At 37.0% G+C, this 18766-nt stretch overlaps 1 protein-coding gene across 3 annotated transcripts in view; it reads left to right on the top strand.

The window, feature by feature from the left end:
- Nucleotides 1-18766, top strand: part of Cntn4 (contactin 4) — a 1063047-nt gene that overhangs the window by 840784 nt on the left and 203497 nt on the right. For all 3 annotated transcript variants that reach the window (XM_023713310.1, XM_004629525.1, XM_023713311.1), the window contains 2 exons: nt 15358-15494; nt 16960-17089. In XM_023713310.1, the coding sequence (XP_023569078.1) occupies nt 15358-15494; nt 16960-17089 (267 nt within the window). The remainder of the gene's footprint in view (nt 1-15357; nt 15495-16959; nt 17090-18766) is intronic.

Consider the following 18766-nt stretch of genomic DNA (forward strand, 5'->3'; position numbering starts at 1 on the left):
AGCCAAATAGCTCAGTGAATTAAAGCACCTACAAGCAGGCACAGGAGCCAGGGGCTCGATCCCCGGGCCCACCATGCCAGACCTGCCCCCGGGGCGTGCTGAGACAGCATATGAAACTGGACATGGTGGCGCACGCCTATAATCCCAGCACTTGGGAGACTATAAACAGGAGAATCACTACAAGTCTGATCTAGTAGTGAGACCCTGAGCATCCTGTAGACCCTTCCCTAAAATATAGAATAAATAAATATATAAGCTAAGATAGTCAAGGAAACCCTACGTGAGATTGCTTTCTTTCATGGTAAAAATGAAGTAGTCTTTCCTAGGGAAATACCTTCCAGGAACAAGGCAAGAAGTGCAAAGGCCCTGAGGCATAATGTTAGTTAACATGTTTGTGATGCAAGAAGGAACTCAGTGCTGTATAACTCTATCATAGCCAGCAAGGCAAAAAGTTTGAAACTTAAGAAAGCGACAGAATGTGCAAAGCCTCGTAGCCCCAATGGAGTTTAGGTTTCATTCTGCATGCATGGGAAGCCATTAGACAGTTTTGAACATGGCGACAACTCACTCTGAATCATGGTCTTAAAAGTCCGCTCTGGTTGCTTTGTGGGAAATGCATTTCTGAAGACCAAGGCCAAAAGCAGGACATCCAGTCAGGAAGCCATTGCTAATATTTAAGTGAGAAGTGGTGGCTAGGAACCACTGTAGCAAAAGAAAAGACTGCTTATGCATTTCAAAATCAGAGCCCATAGAATGTTCTCAATTTCTTTCCTACATAGCCTACTTTATAGATTTAAAAAAAAAAACCTGATTTCCAAAGAGATTAAATGACTTAAGTTCACAAAGTGAGAAACAGAGCTAGATTCCAAATGATATGCTAGATGTTAGGAAATTTCAGTGTGTATCAGGATAATGAAAATACAAAATACCAGGCCCTCCATGCAGTAACTTAGATTTCATCGGTCTGCAGCACTGCACAAGAATTTACATTTCAACTCATTTTGCAGGCGATGCTGATGCTTCTTGGCTAGGGATGCATTCCGAGAACCATTGCTCTGCTAGACCACTTTCAAATGGTACAGTGAAAACATAAGATTACATTACATGTGAGAGAAAGTGTTCCTACTGCTGTAAAAAGTTTACAGCTTGCAGTCACATCAGGCATTGCAGCCAGTCTGCATAGACAAAGTGGAAGGAGAGTGTTAAGGCAATTATCTTTTAAGCAAACAAAAAACAAAACAAAGCTATAAAATGGACCTAATTCACTTGCTAAAGTACTCATCTTTCTACTTAATTGTGTCTCCGTAGTCATGTCTTTTTTCATAAATAGTATCATAGTCATCCTTTAGAAGAATGAACTATGGAATAAATAAACTTGACATTAAATACCTTTCTGCAGTTCCTTCATATATAATGAGGTGTTATGAGATTAAAACCATCTTCATCTCTAGGAAATTAAGCATATTATGTTTAGGTAGTGGATAACACTGTTTTTAACAGAATCCAGTAAAGCTTGAGCCTGCAAAAATTATTGAGGCCAATTGCATGGCTGTTAGAAATAAAGAAAATGCAGCCTGAGTCATAAAATAACTCACTCAAAGTCATACTAGAACTGATTTTCTTTTGATGGTGGTTAGGAGAGAGTCTTGCTTTGCAGCGCTGTGTTCCCTATGTAGCTTAGGTTGACCTTAAACTTGTGGAGATCTACCTGCCTCAACCACCCAAGTGCTGGGAATGTAGGCATGTGCCCCAACACCCAGCTAGCCCCACTCTTTCAGCTCTACTACATGTGTTACTTTTTCTACTCATACATAATTTTAAAAAAATCCATCAATCACTGAGATACTCTTTCTGCATATTTTCTACAAAAACACCATACACTTAGTGACCACTTAACTTTTTCTCTTTTGGTTTTCTAAATTGGTCACTTGAATTCTGGAATCCAAAGAGCTGTTCTTTTCTTCTTCCAGTTACATGTAAGATATATGTTTATACCTGCATTTTATAATTCTTTGGCTTTAAATGCAAAGCTGTGGACTTTATGGCACCAAAAATGGTATGTGAATGTCTCTGGGGTTACCAGTAAGTGACTGAAAAGCATTTTGTGGTATAGGATACTGATTCCCCACACATGTGTCATGTATATGTGATTGCTAGGTAATAGTCCTGTGGAGTGGGTTAAAGGATGAAGTGACCAAAAAAGGAACACAATAAATAAGAAAATAGCACCATACAGCAGATAGTCTACTTAATTGTCCTACAAAGAACTGGTATTGAGACCCTGGTTTTCTGTTACCCACCACTTAAAGATGTGTTTGTTTCTGCCTTTCAACTGGCAGTTCCAATAAAAAGAGCTGCTACAGTTTTTCAAGGACAGCATACCAGGAACATTTTGCAGATGAGAGTCAGTGAGAACTCATATAGGAATGGGAGCAAAAGCTTCTCAGCTCCAGAGAAATCTTACAGCACAAAAAGAAGAAGCATCTCAAGGCCAATATATTGAATTGTTTTTTTCTCTCTACCTTGTCACAGAAAGCAAGATGTAGCTGTTATACTTTTTACCCATTAAGGAATATTGTTTAAATGTACTTGTATCAAGTTTTGCATAAGTAAATGCACTTATCTGACAGTTCTGCTTTCAAACTCCTTGTTTCTGGAATACTTTCTAACCTGCAAAGTTACTGAAAGCCTCAAAGAACTTTTGTTTTCCTGGGTCATATCTACCAATGTCCACCATGCTATTAATTAAATCTGAGATTTAAATTAGTGATTAATTCATTCTAAAATGACAAAAATACAACCTGTCCATGTTATAATTTACATATTTTAAGAGAAACTGATTATATTTCTATAAACAAAAAGTTTTTGATATGGGTGTCATCATTTATATTTTTTGGAAATCTTTTTGTTGTCTTTGCTAATAGAAGACAACTATAACTTCATGTAATGTCAGATATGGCCTTTAGTTGACATATATAAAAAGTATGTCAACTTTCTAGATATGTGGCTAGAAAGAAAAGATTTGTGGACTCCTTGTGCGGACATTTGAACCTACAGTGGTCCTGATTCTACACTTGGAGAACCCTAGAACCAAAGAAGTAGCCTCATTGCCATGGGTGACAAATTTTACATATTGTGAAGAACTCTGGGCATAAAATAGACACTAGAGCTGGGTAGGCTTATGTGCCAGGCTTACGCAAGCCACTTCTGCATCTGGACCTTAATATTTCTGGACCTCATATATAAAGTAGGGTCAGCATACTTAGCTTGCATGTTGACATGTGGTGGTGAAAAGGTATACATGTGTGATGCTGGTAAAATGTTCCATAAGTGTCCATATTCAGTTATGTTTGAGGCTTACAGTAAAGAGAGGAAGGAGAAGTGAATACATTTATTTCAAATGGAAATGATTCAGAGACAAACTGGATAGAGGCTAAATTGAAGAATAAAAAATAGATGTAGAGAAGTTAATGGATGTTAGGCTAGAATTATACTTTGGCTTATGGTTTAGTGGATCAGTCCTAAGAACTTTCAAAACATGAACATGAACAACTTAGCTTTTTATTGCTGTGGCTCATTTATAAAATACTAAATTATAATACAACACCTCTGTGAAGAAGAGAAAAACTATGCATTTTTATAGAAAGTGGTTAACAATACACAAGTAAAACACAGAGACATAATATACAGCATAGCACTTGGCTGTTGGTGCCAGATGAGCAGCACATGTTCAAGGATTGTAATTTCGAGAACATGAAGGACTCATACTACAGAGTACGTTTGCTTTACTGCAAAGTAAAAACCTTACTAGGTGATAAAGGGAAGGAAATCATTCCCAAAAGATAAGTTAATACAGAAATTTGGAATCAGGAATTATCTTAGTGGAGTTGAGGGCAAAAAAAAGATTATAATTGAATGCGATTTATAGGCTCCCCAGCCACAGATACAAAGAAAACTTGGCAGGAACACATGACAGAGATCCTTAAATATTAACCTAAATAAAGGAAATAACAGTAATGTTCTCTTAATTTGTGTAACATTTAGAGCATTAAAGCATATTCACAAACCTTACTCATTATCCCATATGCAGATTACTTTTTATAACATTTATTTTATTTGCTGATGAATATCTATTAAGAGCCAATTACCTACTTTGCATTACCTTCTAGTGCTTCTCCACACAGCATTGGTTCTACCAGGTTTTCTAGAAAGTGAATTGACTGGATATTACCTCCTCAGCTTACTGTTACCAGAAGCAAAGGGCAATTGTAGCTTTTACTAATGAATGTATGAAAAAATAACAGAACAAAAATAATAGCAGAAATCCTGTTTAAAGGCAATCTAAATGCTAAAGATTTTACATGTTAAAGTTGATGATAACTTTTTTACATCATCAAATTCAACCTTCCATAGTGTTATAGTCAGGGTTTTAAGGGAAGATTTAGTACTTGACACATAATTTATAGGATTATTGTATAATATCCACCCAAAGAGTCAAATGCAGAAGAGGACAAGAGACCTGCCCATACAATAGATATACAAAGAATCCAGCTGCGATCCGGGATTCCATGCCAATTTCCCCCACAAGTCTAGTTGAAGACCTAGAACCCATGGCTATGTCCTCCATGGAGGAGGACCACCTAGATGACTTTCCTTGAAAAAAAAAAGCAAATATGTCCATTTTGAGTAAACCTGGTCCCATTTCCATGTATTGATATGTATAGATCTGGCTAGGACTCTTCCTTAGCCCTTAGGTTGGCTTCAAGTAATGCAAATCAGTCCAGGTGCTGATGTGCAGTCTTTGAAGTGAGGCAATAGGTCAGTGTTACCACTCTGTGGCTCCAAAAAACCATGTGTGAGCTGAGCAGGAGAGAAAGCCAGGCTTCATCCTGCAGGCTGAGATTGAGCCTTGTGATAAGAGGCTATGACTCCCCAGGGCATAAAAAAATTATACATCAAAGCTGAAGCACTGACCCTAAAACGTTAGATACTACCTCAAAGTGTGTTTTGCAGATAACTCCTTCTGCATGTCCTTCTCTCTGCATATTGCAGAAGTGATTTCAGAACACTTAGACCAACTCACAGCACTCAGGTGTTTCTCACCATTCTCACAGTCACTCATCCCTTAGCCACTCCCTTTCTCGTAAATTAATAAAACCTTGGTTTGGACCTGAATTGAGGCCTTTGTTCCAGTTAGCCATTATTCTAACTGGTCTTAGGAGCCCCTTGGCTCCTCACAACTACAAATATGCCTTAGTGTCTTTATTCTCACCATGTGTTGCATTGGAAATGGTAGATTGGAATTAACTCACTAAAATTCCAATAAGTTCTCCATGGGACTATAAATATAACCTTCCCAGACCTTGAAAGAGCCTGGGATGGGCTACTATACCCCATGAGTCCAGGTGGAGGCCTAGAGCCCATGACAAGATCTCATGCAAATTTGTGTCAAGGATCTGCACCAGGAGGGCCCAAAGGTCAGTGGTAGAAGCCAGAAGGTCTGCAGCAGTGAAATGAAGGTCTGCCAGCAGGCTGGGGGATCTGAACTAGAGCCAGGAAGCAATGCTCAGGGCAAGGTCCAGCGCCTGCCTTAAATGAACCAAAGCCATCCTCAGTGACAGTGAGCACCCAGGATCTTTCGGCAGTGAGAACAGCTGACTTCTTATCAGGAAAGCTGTCCTAACAAGCTTCTCTAGGAGAAGCAGCACCCACCATCTTGCACTCCGGTTCTCTTGTGATGCTGTTGGCAACAATCCTCAGGTGGGCCTTCCGGCTCCAGCACTATGCTGATGCAGTTAAGCTGGGGGCTGCAAATTGATCAACCACATTCAATTCAAAGAAGAAGATTTAGATTCTAAGGCTCCACATACAAAGTTCCTACAAGTATAAAATCAGCATAATGCTTGCAAACACTTATGTATACATTACATTTGTTTTTCAAAAAGTGCTCAACATTTAGAACAAAGCTAAGCTGCTCTAGCTGAAAGGGGTATCTTCGGAAACTCATAGAATTGAGTTTGAAAGTTGATAAGATGGGAGAGTAATGTTTGGTGCATGTGCAATGGGTAAAAACTTAAAGCCAAAAAAGTGGAGACTATTACAGATAAATAAAGGCTTAAGTTGGGTCTGACACCCAGAATGCAAAAATAAGTATTTCTGGTAAATCTAGTCTTTCCTTCCAATGCTGTCTACAAATTAGAAATTAAGAGTTGAAGAGAAATCTGTAATTCTAAACGGGAAGATTCTCTGAAATAACAATTGGAAAGTGAATAGTTTTAATGCCAATACTGAGCACTGGATTTGAGCTACATTGAAATTTTCTTTATGATTCTATGAAAAGTTCAAGAAACCAAGGTTAGTGGTAAAGATATTTATAGAGATGGGAAGCTGAACTCAAGCAATGATCTTTAGGCTCTTAGAGCCCACTACCAGTGAAACTCTTGAGCAATGCAGCTAGACTTCTGCGTTACATAAAAATGACTCATCTTGTATAAGAATGTGCCAGCAGGCAGAAAGAACTGCGAATGTCCACAGGTCATCTGTGCCGCAGCAACTGGAAGAGTTCTGCTATCATGTCCTTTCTCTTAGACTTTTAAGACTCTAAGGTCTAAGGCCCACATTGGCTTTTTTTGCTGCAAGAAATTTCTGTTTTGGGGAAACTGGAGAACAAGTTATCTCTGAGAATTGTTTGAACCACTGGGATCCTTTTATATCTGCTTATGATATAAGTTATTATTGGATAAGATGCTTGTACAGTTCCAGTGGCTGGAATGCATAAACATTGGTACAGGTGATTCCTGGTGCTTACAGAACAAAAAGATGATTCATTTGACTAAGAGACTAGCAGTGTGACAGGGTCATATCCCAGCACAACTGTTTCATCTTTTTGTTTTTTTAACTTTCATTACTACATGTTTGCAGTACATAATGGTTACCTCCACTACAGGGAACTGGTATATGTGCAAAACATTTCAGTTCCCTTCTTTTGCCCCTCCTTCCATCCTCCCTGTATTAATCCAGCATCAGATTCATTTATTTATAAGACCTTCTAAAGTTAATTATCATATATATGGATTGAAAATCAGATTTATAGGCCAAAGAAAATGTGAAACATGTCAGACATTTGTATTAGGTCAAGGTACTTTTAGATACTTTGCACTGGATTACAATACTTTTTTCTTGTTTTCTGTCTTTTACTTTGTACTGAGCTTTTCTTATAAGAGAAACCATTAATATTTAAATGCATGTCTGAGTTTCTTCACGTAACATTATGGTCTCAAGGTACATCCGTCTTCCTACAAATAACTCAAGTTTATATTTTTTATGGCAGAGTAGTGCTCCAACATATATAAATACTACTTTTCTTATTCCTTCTTCTATTGATGGACATACAAGCTATGTGCAAAGCTTGCCCATTATAAACTGTGCTGCTATAAGCATTAGTAGGCATACAACATGCGGTATTATCTCTAAGTCTTTTGTAAAAATACCAAGAAGGGTAATAGCTAGGACAAATGGAATTTATAATTTTAGTTTTATGAAGAAAACTGATTTGTATAGAAATTGTATCAGTTTCCAATCTGATTAACCATAGAGAATGATTCATTTCTCCCCACAGCCTTACCAGCATTTGTTATAGGCTGATTTGTTGGTGAAAACCATTCTGTCTGGAATGAGATGGAATCTCAGTGTTGTTTTAATTTGCTTGAGTGATGATGTTGATCATTTTATATATTTATTGATCATTTGCATTTCTTCAGCTAAGAAGTATCTGTACAGTTTATATCATCATTTTATATTTGGGTGATTAAATTGAGGGGTCAATATTTTAATTCTTGATGTATTCTAGATAGTAGTTTTGTGTATGAGGAGTAGCTGGAGAAAAATTTTCCCATTCTGTAGGTGTGTCTTCATTCTGTTAGTAGCTTCCTTTGCTGTGCAGGAAATTTTTAATTTGATGTGATCCTGTTATCTGTTGATTCTTAATATTATATCTTGTGCAACCAGGAATTTGTTCAGAAAGTCTTTGCCTACACTATACCATTATGGTTTGTATGTAGATGTTTCCCAAAACCTCACATGGTCTTAGGAGGGGCTTTGTGGAGGTGGCTGGATTTAGGGTTTGTGCTGCTGGGATCGAGGAAGACATGATGCTGGCGTTGATTCCCAGTACAAAGCTAGGATTATGGGTGTGGGTGCTAGCAGTCCTCAGGGCAAGTAGCCTGGGTAAGACCAAAGGAATAGAAAGAAGCTTTCCCTGATTGTTGGTACTTTTTGCTTTTGCTCTCTTCTGCCTGGCCAGGAGCTGTTTCTCCTCTTTGAGCCCCAACCCCCCGCCATACCACCCTGCCTTAGAGCCACTTTATTTTTTTATTTTTGTTTATTTATTTATTTGTATTTTAATAAGGGCCTACAGGGTGTTCAGGGTCTCACTACTAGATTGGACTCATAGTGTTCTGCCTGTTTACAGCCTCCCATGAGCTGGGGTTACTGGCTAGCACCACCACACCCAGTCTCAATTGCAGTCACAGCGCACCCTTAGGGTGAGGCTGGCACGTGAGGCCTGGGGATCCAACCCCTGGTCCCTGAGTCTGCTTGCCGGCACTTTAATCCACTGAGCTATTTGGCCAGCCCTTAGATCCACTTTATTATAGATTGAAATCTCTACACTCCTGAGCTGAAATAGACCTTTCCTCCTTTAACTTTACGTGTCAGTTATTTTGTCTCAGCAATGAGAAAAACTAATTCCGACCTATATCTTCAATAATTTTACCTATTTTCTCTACTGACATTAAGTATTTCTGTTCTAATATTTAGGTCATTGATCCATTTTGATTTTCATTTAGCATATGGTAAAATATATAAATCTAGAGTCAACCTTTGGTATGTGGAAAGCCAGTATTCCCAGCACCACTTGCTAAAGAGGGCATCTTTCCTCCAGCAGAGGAATTTCACCCCTTCACCAAAAATAATATAGAATGCCTGGAGTTGCTTTTTTATCTTCTATTCTCTTCAGTTCATCCATGAGTCTACTGTTCTGCCAGTACCAGGCTGCTTCTATCATTTTAGCTTTGAAGCGTAACTTGAAATCTTGGATTTTGACACCTCTTGCCTTGCCTTATTACCCAGAATTGCTTTTGCTATTCTCTCTTATGGTTCCACATGAATTTTATAATTATTTTTTCCAGTTCTATAAGGAACATTATTGGTATTTTTTATTTGGATTGTGTAAATCCATATAAAAGTTTTGGAAATATTTCCATTTTCACTGTATTTGTTTTCCAATCCAGGAACAAAAGACACATTTTTCAATCTTCTTCTTCAGAGTACTGTAGTTTTCATTGTAAAGGTCTTTTACTTTCTTGGTTAATTCCTAAGTATTTTCTTTTCCTTAATGCTATTGTGAAAGGTGTGACATCCCTAATTTCTCTCTCAGTGAGTTTGTTATCTGTGTACAGAATGCTATTGATTTTTGAATGTTGACTTTGTATCCAGCTCTGCTACTAAATTTTGTTGTTAAGACTTTTGGTGGAATTTAGGAGGTCTTCTATGCAGAAGATCATATCTTTATTTTATTTTTTATTAATTTTATTGAGAAGCAAATAGCAATGATGCAGTTTCAAAACCAATTAGTAGAATAGTTTCAGTAATTAATGCATTGCATATTGTTATCTTCATAGTACTTATTCATTGTACAAGATGCAGACATGATATTCTGTCCAAACACTATTACTACAAATCTTTCTTCTCACTGAATTAAGAGAAAGTAGCTTTAGATCTATCCTAACTATTCTGTAGATACAGATACAAAATGGTCCTTCATTTGTATCCCCTTTTTTTGTTTAGTTGACAAATAATGATAATTTAACTTCTTATTCCCTCTTTATATCTCTTTTATTTCTTTTTCTCCTCTAAGTGCCCTAGCTGATGTTTTGAAGACTAGATTAAACAGAAGTAGTGAGAGAAGACATCTTTCTCTTGATTCTAATTTTACAGGGGAAGCTTTTAGCATCTCTCTAATTAGTATGGTTTGGCTGTTGTCATTGTTATTGTCATGATTGTCGTTCTTTAATAAATGGCTTCTATCAGGATGAGAAAAGTATCTCTTCCTATTTTTCCAGTGTTTTATCATGATTGGATGTTGGATTTTGACAAATGATTGTCATTATCTTACTGAGGATTTTTGCATCTGTGTTCATTAAAGGGATTGACCTATAGTTCTCTTTTTTGGTGGGGTCCTTTTTATGCTTCAGAATGAGGGTAGTGCTTGTTTCCAGGAATAGTATTCAGAGTGCTGCTTCCTTTTCACTTTTGTTAAATAGTTTGAGACACACTGGCATTAGATCTTCTGTAAAGTTCTTAAAGAATTCAGCAGTGAATATGTGCAGGCCTGGGCTTTCCTTAGTCAGTAATTTTTTTATTACTCCTTCAATTTCAGTGATGGATATTGGCTTACTTAGGATTTCTTTATCCTTTTGATTCAGATTTGTTAGTTTGTTAATATCTAGGAATTTATCCATTTCCTCTGAATTTTTATTATATTAAGAGAACATGTTCTCAAAATAATTACTGATAATATTTGGATTTCAGCAGAATCTGTTGAGAATTCAAATTTTTTGTATCTAGTTGCATGGATTTGGTTCTTCTCTTTCCTTATTTTGATAAGATCAGCTAAAAGTTTGCCTATTTCCTTTAGTCTCTCAAAGACTCAACCCTCCAATTCACTGAATTGTCATATTATTCTTCTAGTCCCAATTTCATTAATTTCTACCCTGACCTTTATAATCTCTTTCCTTGTATTAGTTTTGGATTTGGACTATCCTTGAGTTATATCTTCAGGTCATTTATTTGAGCTAATTCTTTTTTTCTACTTTGGAAATTCACTGCTATGAACTTTCCTCTTAAGAACATTTTCATTGCATCTTGCAAGTTCCAATGTGTCGTAGTGGCATTATTGTGTGAGGGTAGAAACTGTCTAAATTCTTCTTTAATTTGATCTGTGAACCAATGATAATTCAAGAGGGTACTGTTTAATTTCCATGTATGTGCATAGTTTATGTCATTTCTTTTGACATTTAGCTCTAATTTCATTGTGCTATGATCTAATAATATGCATGGAATAATTTGAATTATTTTGCATTCTTAAGTGTGATTTATTGGCAAGTATGTGGTCTATTTTGGAGCAAGTTCTTCTGAGAAGAATAGGTATTCTATTGTTGGATAGAACACTCTAAAATATCTATTAAGTACATGTGTATTCAAAGGTTTGGTTCAACTCTGATATCTTGTTGACCATTTTGTCTAGTTGATCTGTCTGTGGCAGTAGATTATCGAAATCCCCTTTTTCTATTGTATTCATGATTTGGATTTTTCTTTTATGCCCATTAGTGTTTGCATTTGAAGTTTGATGTACCTGTATTTGGCATATATGTTTTTATAATTTTAACCCTTCATGTTGAAATGTTCCTTTAACTAATATGTGGTGACCTTCATTATCTCTTTTGCTCTGTCTTAGCTTAAAATGCACTGTATATGAAATTAGAATGGCTACTCCTTCTTTTTCCTGGTTTCCTGTTGCATGTAGTATTTTTTTCTATCATTGAAGTTTAAATCTATATTTCTATTATGTATTTCTTGTATGCTGCATAATGTCAGATTTTCTGTCCTGATCCATAAGGAACTGAAGCTAGTCAAACTGAGAGTTATTACTGAGAGACACTGACCTCTCCTTGTCATTGCATTATTTTCCTGTTGCTGACTTCATTTTTTTCCTCTTTCGCTTAGCCGCTTTCCCTACCAGGTATATTCATTCCTTCTGTCTTGTTGACATTGTTGGCTCTTTCTATGATATTCTTGAAAATTTTTTGTAGCTGGACTGGTTTTCCTGCATTTCTTGAGGTGTTCCCTGTCAGGTATATAACATTACTTCTCCGTCAATTGTAAAAGAGTATTTTTCAGGATATACAGCTGAGATTTAAAGTATTATTTTTTAAGGTTTGAAATACTTCACTCCAAGTCTTCCTCACCTTTAAGTTTTGTGTAGAAAAGCTGTGATTCTAGTGGGTTTACCTTAGGCCTTACATCTGAATTTCTTTCTTTCTTTCTTTCTTTTTTTTTTTTTTTCCAGAACCGGGGATTGAACTCAGGCCCTTGTGCTTGCCAGGGAAGCATTTATTCCACTGAGCCATCTCCCCGGCCCCTGAGTTTCTATCTTAGGACAAGATTTGGGATGTTTTTTAGACCTTTGAAAGAGTGCAAAAGACCAAAAGAGATATTTATACTTTAATAAGACAATTGTTTTTTCCAGTATATGAGGGATCTACATATAATACCAAAGAAAACATATTTTTGCTTTATTTTGTTTTGTATTTTAGGGAAAGGTGTTCAGGTCTCACTACTAGATCAGGCTCGTAGTGATCCACCTCTTTACAGCCTCCCAAGAGCTGGGATTACAGGCACACACCACCATACCCAGTCTCAATTGCTGTCTCAGCATGTTCCAGAGGTGGGGCCAGCACAGCAGGCCCAGGAATTGAACCCTGGGCCCCTGGGCCTGCTTGTAGGTGCTTTAATCCACTGAGTTATTTGGTCGGCCCAAAAACATGTTTAAGGATATTTCTGGAATACTACTATAGAATCAAACATTTTGACCTTTTTTTGAGCTTATATTTAAACATGTAGTTTAAATTTATTATTGAAATTTGGTATTAAGTAATAATTATCATTTCTGTGGGCATTCCTCCAATACAAAAATCTCACCAACTTAGATATGATTTATCCATCTAAGTGAGTAGGAGTGAAAACTTGCAAGTATGTGAGTTTTGCACTGTAGATCAGCAGATGACATGCTAAAATAAACTCTAGCTTATTCTTTTTCTTTATCTCACATGCCCCTGGCATGTGTCCAGTTACTCAGAAAGGAATATGTTTAGATTATGTCAGATTTAGCTTCTATGCATAATTTTACCTTAAAAACGAAGAAAGTGCATGATAATGGTTCACAAACACTAACTCAGATGCTAAATTCACGTTGGCCAGCACAAACAACTGCTACTGTGCATTCTTATGGAGCACGTTGATCGCCATAACCTTCTTGGAAAAGACAGAATGTGCTCTCAGAATTGTCTAATTAGAAGTTCACAGTCTTTTCCAATTTTTTTCAAAGCCCTCTCTTTCCTGCTGCATAGCTTTCTGACATGGCAAGGTTTTGCTTCTAGATTTCTGTACTTTTTAAAAGAAATCACCAAAAAAGACCATGTGTTTCAGGGAAATCTATGACATTGAAATCTCTGTCTCTGCATCTGTTCTGATGTTTTCGTTTTGAACTTCAACTTGATATTGCTTCATAATCTACATTTACCCATTTATTTTTTTTCCTTACTATCTTTCAAAAGTTTGACTTCATTGTTAATATTCTACAGGGATGTCTGTGACTTTCCTTGTTTGCTTTGTTTCCTTAGACTCTGTTGGAGGTAAATATTCAGCAGGTTGAATGTGAAATCAGGCACACAATTGCTATTAGTCCTATCTGTATTGCCCACTGGATTCTCCCAGTAGAGACCTGGAAAAGTATTACCTTTTGAGCTGCCTATGCATTAGCAGCAGGAAAATGTAGAACAGTAGCCAAGTTGCAGCTCTTCAAGGATGTAGGTTATAACCCTTGATTCAAGTTAATGCTTGTTGATGTTATAACTTTTTTTTGAAGTTGACCCTTTTGGCCTTCGCTCTTATGCAGCCATGCATCATCCCCATCAAAAAAGGATTTGTAAAATTGTGTTTTGTTCTTTGAAAAACATGAATTTGCTTATAGATAGAAGAAAGCTTCGTTTTTTCAAGGACCTAGAGACCTCTGCTGGTTAAATGATTCATAGATTTTAGTTTAGTTTAGTTTAGTTTAGTTTTGTTTATTATTGAGAAGGTATGCTGCACAGCTTGACCTCACAAGAGCAAATTCTTCTTGAATTTATGGATGATCTGAAGTCTCTCTGAGTGAAGATACTAAAGTCAAGTCATCTAAAAGATAATGTGGAGGAATATTGGAATATTGAGCAGCATATTCTAAATAAATACTACTATCAACTCTCATTGTTAGGTCTATATCAGTAAGCACTGCCCTGCCCTGCAAAAATGTCTTGTAAAACTGTATAATTCCTAAATGAGAGCTATGGTTCTCCACAAGACTTTGGGCAAAAAGTCTACCAAGTATATTTGCCATTATAGTTAACAATGTGCATTGCACTTGAAGCCAAATTTGATATTTAGGAAGACCTTTCTGGGATATGGAACATTATTTCATCCATTGAAATCAAAGAAGAAAAACAGTTTCTTCAGTCAAAGCATGAAAAGTGAAACAAGTATGAGTTGTGGAAGTGCTGTATAGCAGGGGACAATGTCAGAGTTAACTTCTACTCCTAATCCCTTTGTTAAAGTCTGGGTGGAAGTTAGTTTCTTAAGGTTTTGTAAAAATATGAACTTAGTCAGATTTGGGTTTCTACTGCCTTATTGCTGTTTATTGTATCCTATAAATGTGGAATCAGTCAATAATAAGCAATGACGTCATTTGTCTTCACTGAGAAAAAATAGCAAAGGTTCTGTATAACATGTGTGAGCTAACCATGTTACTCAGGGTAGTGTAAGCTCTGCCAACAAATGAGACCACCAAATACAGTGGTTTAAATATGAAATATATTTCTCTCTTTCCTAATCTCTCCAAAAATAAGTACAGAGGTCTAGAGCTGATTTCAACAAGGTCATTTATAGTCAAGATTGTTGAGTCACTAATTCTTTCCTATGGCAGCTCCTACCTCTATATCCAAAGCTGGCTCACTGATTACTGTTTTCCACAGTCATTAAGAAGGATCAAGAAGAATCTGGAGCAAGGGTCTAAGTATAACCTGAAAGTTACTCTCTCCATCTTCACACACATGCAATTGTCATGAGCCTCCTCACAAGGCTTCCTCCTAATGCAGCCAAATCTAGAAAAGCAGTGTGCAGCTGGGAATTCATGAGCCCATCCAAAGGTGCTTGGATGGTATGGGGAGTTGTCCTACTAAGAAAAGAAAACAAAAGAATAATATGGTCTGAAGGATACACACAGCTAATTTTGTTCTGTGGATTAGGAATGTTTTCTCCATTCTGCCTTCAGTGATTAAAAAAGACTAACTATCTGGACCACAGATGATGTTCAAAGGAGGATGCAGACTCCCCCTGTGAATATGTAGCCAGCCTTGATACTTGTATAACTACTGGAAAATAAAGTTTATTAAAAATCCTATTTTGACCTGTAATTCCATATGACAAATACAGACTGATAATACACTAATACATGCCTTTTCTTTGCTTTTGGAACTGATATAGCTCAACCTAACTGGATTCAAAAAATAAATGATATCCATGTGGCGATGGAAGAAAAAGTTTTCTGGGAATGTAAAGCAAATGGGAGGCCAAAGCCTACATACAGATGGCTGAAAAATGGTGAACCACTATTAACTCGGGTGAGTAAACTGGTGGTAGTTGTAACCTAAGAATTGACAACAAAGAACAATTAAATGCCATAAATAGTAGAAAAGAGGAATGCAGTTGACAAATAAAAGGTATAAATAAATCCAGAACTCTAGCCCTGTGTAGCTGAACTGTGCTAAATCTTTGATATTCTCTATTTAACATTTATAGCTTCACAATGCATAAGCTACATAGATGATATGGAATATATAATTATGCTAAGTTGCAAAGGAAAATACAACACAGAATATGCTACAGAAGAAGGATTGTGATACAGAAGTGCCCATCTAAATGGAATAAGACTCTGAGAAAGCAGTCTCAGTGAAGCACAGGTAGCTTAGAGGCACTTGGACAGAGGAACATCTGTGCCCAGTTTAATTTCCCTTATTGTGTTTTCCTACTAAACTTAAAATGTTAACTGGGACTTAACATTTTCCTCAGGCTCCAAAATAAGAGCCAATTTTTCACACTCAGATTCTACCCCCTCCTCTGCATGCTCTGGGCCACCGTAGAACAGGGACTACTTCTCCTGACCAGCCCATCCCACACACCTCCTCTATCACTAGGTTTCTGCTAGCCCATGATTTTTCCAATTCTGAAATCTCTATTCATCCCCATTGCTAGGGTAACCAGGTAACTAGTATTTTCCTCCTGTTTTATAATATGAGGGACCAGGGATACCTACATTTGATCAAAATATACACTAAGCTAAATGGATGGTAACCCTGCAGCAAACAGAAAGCCAGTGCGTCTTTTTTGTTTTTAAAATGAAAAATTTCCTGCACATGAGGAGATTTTTTCTGATACTTATGGAAACTGGTTGCATGCAGCCGAGGTGACACATAGAGCAGTCTCGTAACATACAGTGTCTTTGTGCCCTTCAGACTGGCTACCAGCAGATGGGCCTAAGTTTAACTCATGCCATAGAAAACAGTAGCAAAAGAGAACATTAGATCACTGATACATACTTTTTGGGTAAACCTGAATTGATATTAAATATTTCACTCTGCTTAATCTATGAAAATTATAATCCTATGATTCTTCAAAGTGTTGCCTACTCATACTTTCTATGTTCTAAACTCTAGATGATAAAATCTGTTCTATTTTCCCTTTTGCCTCACCTAGTGAGCACAAAGCCTTAGATAAAAAGAACATTTAAAGTTTCAAGTTCATCTATTTATAGGCGACATTAATCTGAATGGCTTTTACTATTAATGAACTCAAGAGAATCCTACAATTTAAATTCCATTTACCAACTGAGGTACTGGTGGTTCCATTTAGCATCTGACCTGCCACAAATTTAGTTGATAAATATGTATATTATGTCACATAAATTGTTACATGATAGCTGCTTTTTTCCTATTAATGTGATGGCAAATGATATAATGTGTGGTAAAATTGCCTTAAGGTCTCAGTTGTAGAAGGTCATTGTTTTTGTGTTTCTTTTTCCTTCCACAGGATAGAATTCAAATTGAGCAAGGAACACTCAACATAACAATAGTGAATCTCTCAGATGCAGGCATGTATCAGTGTGTGGCAGAGAATAAACATGGAGTTATCTATTCCAGCGCAGAGCTTAGTGTAATAGGTGAGTGTTTATAGTAAAAAGAAAAATAAATAAATAAAAACTCTTTAAATCACTACACTCAGAAGCATTTTTCTAAGTATAAATGTTCAACCTAAGAGAAAATATAAAGAAATGCTGGGCCAGATGTACTGTTCAAGAAACAAGTAACGCTGTCAATACAGAGACCACTTTCTAAATTGACCTCTTTCGGTGCTTGCAGCGGGTAGTATTGTCCCCCTAGTACTCATTTTTATTCATCTATAGCTCATACTTTCTAACTGAGCAAAGGTTCTGAAACACGTTTGTGTCTCCTGTGAGCATTCTAATTTAGTCATGACTTCAGATTGGAGGGAGATGATGTGATTGGATAAGGCTTGTCAAAACTTGTTCTTCCGTGAATTTTCCCAACTACACATTAATGGTCTGTACTCCAGGAGGATCTTTTCTTCATACACTTCAGCCACATGGACCTTTGTGCCCTAGCCATTTACCAGCCTCTGTCCCCTACAGGGCTCCTCCACATTGCTCCTGTCTGAAAGGCATCCTCTTCCCATCTTCTCACTAATTCCTTCCCATTCTCTGGCTCTGGTCCCTGTTGGGATTTCCTTAGGGAGTCATGCCAAACTCCATGCTTAGGCCAACTCTTCCTATTACTGATATTTATACCATCTCTTACCACTATGTCCTCTAACAGAATCCGTAGTTGTGTTTTACTTTTTGTGTATGTGTGCAGTCTTTCTTTTTTATCCCACTGTACTTTGACACCTTCATTATGTCAGTTTTCAACTCATTGTTGTATCTCCAGGAATGCACAAAATAGTGAAGTATGTGTAATATTCTCACTAAGTACTAAGTAGATGTAAGAATGTATAGGGCTTTAAACAAATGAAAGAGTTTAGACATGGTTTCATAGAATGGATTAATGAGTTAGGTAAAAAGTAATTAAAAGCATAAGTTCAGTGAATTAATAAATCAATGAGCATTTCATAAAAATCCCCATCATCATCATCCTGAATGCATGCTTTGAAAGGTCTTGAATTTATCTATTATTAGAAAAGAAGAGGAGATGATAGTACAATTTGAAAATACCAAGATAAATGTAAATGATTCTGGCATAGCTTCTGTCTTAAGGGCTCTAAGCAGCAGTTCGTGACAAGAGCATTAGAGAAGTATTACGAATATGAGCAAAAGAGCACACAAAGGAGCAGATTCACATATGCTGATAATTTGTCCAGAGTCAGCATCCTGACCTGCCTTTCTGCAAAGCACTCTTTGTGGCCCGGCTTGTAGATTGAACATAGAGAGGTAGATACCCTCAGTTGAATGTGTTTTCATCAAGTTTAAGGCAAAAAAGGAAGAAGACTTTCCCATAGCTGCACTTCTCACCTAGCTCTTTAGCTTGGGGCACCATCCCATCGAAGGTAAGGATTTATAACAGTTTCAGGATTTGGAGCAACTGCAGCCTTTTTCAAGGAGATCTAGGGACAGTTCTGTGCTCTGGGAGCAAGCGTCTTTCAGGCTTGCACTTCTGCAGGAATAGTATTGTTGGAAATGTCAACATTCATCCTTCTACCAAATTCCAACTTCTCAGATGAGGAGGATGATTCTGCCTTGCCTAGATTTGCTGTGATTATTGATACTTGGAATTGAGCCTTTTGGAGTATAATTCACCATGGTAGGTTGCTTAGGAGTTTCCCA

Source organism: Octodon degus, unplaced genomic scaffold, assembly GCF_000260255.1.
Source record: "Octodon degus isolate 3935 unplaced genomic scaffold, OctDeg1.0 scaffold00030, whole genome shotgun sequence".
In the NCBI taxonomy this organism is placed as follows: Eukaryota; Metazoa; Chordata; class Mammalia; order Rodentia; family Octodontidae; genus Octodon; species Octodon degus.